General features: G+C 39.6%; 1 protein-coding gene across 1 annotated transcript; it reads left to right on the forward strand.

The window, feature by feature from the left end:
* The first annotated feature begins 1488 nt into the window (after window positions 1-1488).
* Window positions 1489-2418, forward strand: LOC112657934 (olfactory receptor 49). The gene has a single exon (XM_025444050.1). The coding sequence runs from the start codon at window positions 1489-1491 to the stop codon at window positions 2416-2418; it is 930 nt and encodes a 309-aa protein (XP_025299835.1).
* The last annotated feature ends 3683 nt before the right edge of the window (window positions 2419-6101 follow it).

Consider the following 6101-nt stretch of genomic DNA (forward strand, 5'->3'; position numbering starts at 1 on the left):
CATGCCTTCCTTAATGTTCATCACCCAGTTACCCCATCCTCCCACCCACCTCCCCTCCAGCAACCCTCAGTTTGTTTCCTATGATTAGGAGTCCCTTATAGTTTGTCTCCCTCTCTGATTTTGTCCTATTTTTTCCTCTCTTTCCCTACAATCCTGTTTTGTTTCCTAAATTCCACATATGAGTGAGATCAGAGAATAATTGTTCTTCTCTGATTGATTTATTTCACTTAGAGTAATACCTTCTAGTTCCATCTGTCATTGCAAATGGTAAGATTTCATTCTTTTTGATGGTTGAGTAGTAAGTAGTCCATTGTATGTATATATCACATCTTCTATATCCATTCATCTGTCAATTGACAAGTAAAGAAATTTTTTTATTCAATAAGCAACAAATGAAAGACAACTATAAAATTCAATAAAAATCAAATGAGATATAATAAAATTATGAGGGCTACAGAGGAAAGAATCATTCATTCAGAAGAGATTTCATAAAAATGATAGCCCTTTTTGAGGAGAGACTTAAAGGATAAATAGGATTTGAAAAGCTGATAATTCCATGTTGATAGATTGCCATGTACAGAAGCACAGGTGCATAAAATAGAACTAAGAAATTGTAAAGAGTCTATTGCATCTGGAGCCCACAAGAAAATGTTGTAAGAGAAGAACACAGATATACCATTTGAGAATAGATCCTTAAGAACCTTGACTACCAAACTGCCTCTTAGAAATTTTTATTTACGAACACATTATTGGACTTGTTCTTTTTTTATTTGTAAGAGTTGTGCTTTTGTCTCATAGATTCTCTCTATATATATTAATCCAAATATTAGTGAAAAGCATTACATTTTCAGGTAATCTTGAAAAGCAATAGAGCTTCTATGCATTCTAAATCGGTTTACCTGAGCATACGGATCTGTGAAGCAAATGGCTAAGTTAAGCAAAAATGTTTACTACCCTCAGATATGAACTGCTTTTGGGCAGGACCCAATATTGGTCCTGCCCATAAGATGAGCATAAGAAGAAAAATGTTCATAATATGAACATAAGAATAAAAAGCATTGAAAACAGATTATAATGTTAAGGGTAAAGGATTTGTTCAGTATCAAGAATAAAAATTTAGTTAAAAAAGTAAGCAAGAAAAAAAAAGTAAGCAAGGAAAAAAAATAAATAAAATTAAAAAATAAAAATAAATAAAAAGTAAGCAAGGATCATTTTTGCTTTGGGGCCTTACTTAGGTCACTCTGAAAACCTCCATTTTCTCCAACACACAGACATGCCCGGGACCAAACGTGAGACAGAAATCCCTAGGGGCTCTACAAAATAAGCCTGAATAGTAAGTCATACCTCCCCGACAGAAATAAAGGACTCCTTCAGTTCAAAATAGATCATTCATCCCTTTTTCCTTTCAGTTCCTTTCAGGTCCCCAGAACATTACAATTCCTGATGCTGCACATCTGATTGGCCACCCCAGCAGTCGTCAGAGGAGCCATGAGAAACCACACCACTGTCACTGAGTTTGTCCTGCTAGGGCTCTCAGAGGCCTGTGAGCTGCAGATGCTCATCTTCCTGGCACTGCTCCTGACCTATCTTGTCACTCTGCTAGGAAATCTCCTCATTGTGAGCATCACCCTCATAGACAGGTGCCTCCACACCCCCATGTACTACTTCCTCTGCAACTTTGCTGTCCTGGAGATCTGGTTCACCTCGGTCATCTTCCCCAAGATGCTGACCAACATCCTAACTGGAAACAAGACCATTTCCCTAGCAGGCTGTTTTCTACAAAGTTTCCTCTATTTCTTCCTGGGCACTACAGAGTTCTTCCTACTAGCAGCGATGTCCTTTGACAGGTATGTGGCCATATGTAACCCCTTGCGTTATGCCACCATCATGAGCAAAAGGGTCTGTGTCCAGCTAGTTCTTTGTTCCTGGATGGCAGGATTCCTTCTCATCATCTTTCCAAGTTTCATCACTTTTCAGCAGCCATTTTGTGGCCCCAATGTCATTAATCATTTCTTCTGTGACAACTTTCCACTCCTGGAGCTCATATGTGCAGACACAAGTCTGATAGAGCTTCTGGGCTTTATTGTGGCCAACTTCAGTTTACTGGGCACTCTGTCCGTGACAACCACCTGCTATGGCTACATCCTCCACAGCATCCTGCGCATCCCTTCAGCCAAGGAAAGGCAGAAAGCCTTCTCAACCTGCTCCTCTCACATTATTGTTGTGTCTCTCTTCTATGGCAGCTGCATCTTCATGTACATCCGGGCAGGGAAGGGTAATGAGGGAGAGGACAAAAACAAGGTGGTAGCCTTGCTCAATACCGTGGTGACCCCAATGCTCAATCCCTTCATCTATACCCTAAGGAACAAACAGGTGAAGCAGGTGTTTAGGAAGCAAATGAGCAAGCTCCTTTCATAAGGATGAGCTGTGCCTGAAAGAAGGTAAAGTTTTTGTTTTTTAAGATTTTATTTATTTATTCATGAGAGACACACAGAGAGGGGCAGAGACATAGGAAGAGGGAGCTGCCGGCTCCTCATGGAGAGACCGACGTGGGACTCAGTCCCAGGACCCTAGGATCACGACCTGAGCCAAAGGAGACGCTCAACCACTGAGCCACCCAGGCACCCCTGAAAGAGGATAAAGTTGGATCCTTGCCTCAAACCCTGTAAATGCAGTCCTGTCCTGATCTCTATGAACTATCTCCTTCTTGACGGTTTTTAGCATATGTTCAAATCTACAGTGGTTTTTTTTTTCCTTTTTTTTTTTAAGACTTTATTTATTCATGAGAGACACACAGAGGGGGCTGGGCAGAGACACAGGCAGAGGGAGAAGCAGGCTCCACGCAGGGAGCCTGATGCAGGACTCAATCCTGGGACTCCAGGACCATGCCCTGGGCCGAAGGCAGGCACTAAACCGCTGAGCCACCCAGAGATCCCCCTCTAAAGTAGTTTCTTACATGTACTATTGGCTCATGAAGGGTACAGAAAGCTCGGTGTACTACTATGTTGGTGTATACTCATGCTTCTGACCCTGTGCTGTATCTGAGTTTCCTAGTCTTGCCTCATTTTTAAGTTTTAATGATAATCAGGGACTTAGTTGCTTCAGCACCCAACTCTTGATTTCAGCTCTGTTCATGATCTCAGGGTCATGAAATCAATTCCTGCATTGGACTCTGCACTGAGTGTGGAGTCTGCTTGAGATTCTTTCCTTTCTCCTCTACCCCTCCCTCTGCTTACACACTCTCTCCCGCTCTCTCAAATAAATAAATACTTTTTAAAAAAAGTTATAATGAAAAGGGCACCTAGGTGGCTCAGTTAGGCATCTGCCTTCAGCTCAGGTCATGATCCCAGAGTCCTGGGATTAAGCTCTAAGTAGGCTTCCTGCTCACTGGGGAACCTGCTTCTTCCTCTCTCTCTGCTGTTCCCCTTCCTTGTGCTCTCTCGCTCTCTCTCTCTCTCTCTCTCAAATAAATTAATAAAATCTTTTTAAAAAAATTATAATGAGGGACACCTGAGTAGTTCAGTCTATCTTCGGCTCAGGGAATGATCCCTGGGTCTCGGGATCAAGTCCCACATCAGGATCCCCACAGGGAGCTTGCTTCTCCCTCTGGCTGTGTCTCTGCCTCTCTCTGTGTGCCTCTCATGAATAAATAAATAAAATCTTTTTTAAAATTATAATGACTAAAAATATACCTTCTTTACTAGAACTTTTCATTTATAAAAAGATCCTCAACAAAAACCTATTGATGATAAACTTCAGAAATAAGACATATATGGAAAGATTAATGAGCTGGAATATCCAAAAAACAAACTAAAGAAAGTATCAGGGCAGCCCCGGTGGCGCAGGGGTTTAGCGCCGCCTGCAGCCCAAGGTGTGATCCTGGAGACCCTGGATCGAGTTCCACCTCGGGCTCTCTGCATAGAGCCTGCTTCTGTCTCTGCCTGTGTCTCTGCCTCTCTCTCTCTCTCTGTCTCTATGAATAAATAAATAAAATCTTAAAAAATAAATAAATAAATAAATTTTTAAAAAAAAGAAAAAAAAAAAGAAAGTATCAGATATTGAGGGACACCTGTGTGGCTCAGTCAGTTGGCCATCTGCCTTCTGCTCAGGATCCTGAGATCAGGTCCCACGTGGGGCTCCCTGCTTGGTGGGAAGCCTGCTTCTCCCTCTCCCTCTGTCTTTCCTCCCAGCTGGTGCTCTCTCTCACTCACTCTATCTCAAATAAATAAGTAAAATCTTTAAAAAATACAATATCAAGTATTAAAACACTAAGTCAAGAACTAACAAATAGAACAATGGAACTGGATAGGTAATCTGGAAAGATAATGCAGTACACATAAGGATCTAATAGATGATTAAGTAGACTTTCTAATCTGTAAAGAAAAGAAATTCAAGTCAATAAATGATGCTAAGACTATTGGCTAACCAGGTAGAAACTTTCCTTTCAGAGAGATTAGGACTAGTACTTGGTTATTTGGGGGAGAGGAGGAAGTTAAAGCAGAAGAACGATTTAAAAGTGCTATGCACCTTAAGCACTTATTTGAAATTAAGGTAAAACAAATATGCATTTATTAATCTATAAATATCTTTTTCTATGAGGATGAGCATAAGAATTGTAGTCTTTCTTGTTTAAAGCACATTCATTATGCATCTTCTCTAATTTTCAGGATTTGTTTCAGTAATATGAAAATTTCACAGTTGTTTGGGAAAATATCTGAGAACAGAATTCTAGAATTTTTGCTTTTTGTTTGTTTTCCAATCTTCACAGTTCTTGCCCACACCTCAGTCAACCAAGTTTTTTCATTATCTGGCTTTATGGAATCTGTCAAAAGGAATCAACTTGGTTTTCATAGAAACAGCTTTGCTTTTATACTCATATATCATTACTTTATCTTTATTTAGTTAAAATATGTAATTATAGGGCAGCCCGGGTGGCTCAGCAGTTTAGTGCCTGCCTTTGGCCCAGGGCCTGGTCCTGGAGACCCGAGATCGAGTCCCATGTTGGGCTCCCTGCATGGAGCCTGCTTCTCCCTCTGCCTGTGTCTCTGCACCATCCACCCCCCCCCCCCGTCTCTCATGAATAAATAAATAAATCTTTTTTAAAAATATGTAATTATAATAACAAATCTAATTATCCAATCAAGACTTGGAAACAAACCACTGATTCTTGGTACAAGCCAACTGATGGAAACAAAAATATGTATGGGTACTACAAAAGTCTACTAGCTGCAAAGCAAGTAGCTACAAGGCATGTTGTAGATATCAATCATTTTGAGAAGTAGTACCTCCCAAAGGTACCAGAGAGACAAGATTTTATTTATTTGAGAGAAGAGACAGAGAACTCAAGAGAGAGGATGCTGAAGGAAAATGCTTTTCCTCTACCTATTGAGAAAATCAATTTTTATACTTTAGTTTGTTAATGCAGTATATCACATTTATTGATTTGCACACGTTGAACCATCTTGGATCCCTGGAATAAATCCCATTTGAGCATACTGTCTGATCCTTTTAATGTACCATTGAATTTGGTTTGTTAACTTTTTTGAGGATTTTTGCAAATATGTTCATAAGGCATATTGGCCTGTAATATTTTTTTCTTGTAGTGTCCTTATAGTGGCTTTGGTACCAGGATTATTCTGGCCTTGTAAAATCAATTTGGCAGTGCCTCCTTTTACACTTTTTGGAAGAGTTTGAAAAAGACTGGTATTAATCCTTTAAAGGTTTAGTAGAATTCATCAGAATTCATCTGGTCCTAAAATTTTTGTTGTTGTTAGGAGATTTTTGATTACTAATTCAATCTCCTTACTGGTAATTGGTCTGTTTAGCTGGGTATAGAGGGAACATACCTCTACTTAATGGAGGTCATATAAGATAAGGCCACAATTAACACCATATTCAATGGTGAAAAGCTGAAAACTTCCTCTAAGATCAGAAACAAGACAATGATGTCCACTCTCAATGCTTTTATTCAACATAGTACTAAAAGTCCTAGCCACAACAATCAGACAAGATAAAGAAAGACAAGAAGAAAAAAAAAAAAAGAAAGAAAGAAAGAAAGAAAGAAAGAAAGAAAGAAAGAAAGAAAGAAAGAAAGACAAGGC

The sequence above is a fragment of the Canis lupus genome, chromosome 8 (assembly GCF_003254725.2).
Source record: "Canis lupus dingo isolate Sandy chromosome 8, ASM325472v2, whole genome shotgun sequence".
NCBI lineage: Eukaryota > Metazoa > Chordata > Mammalia > Carnivora > Canidae > Canis > Canis lupus.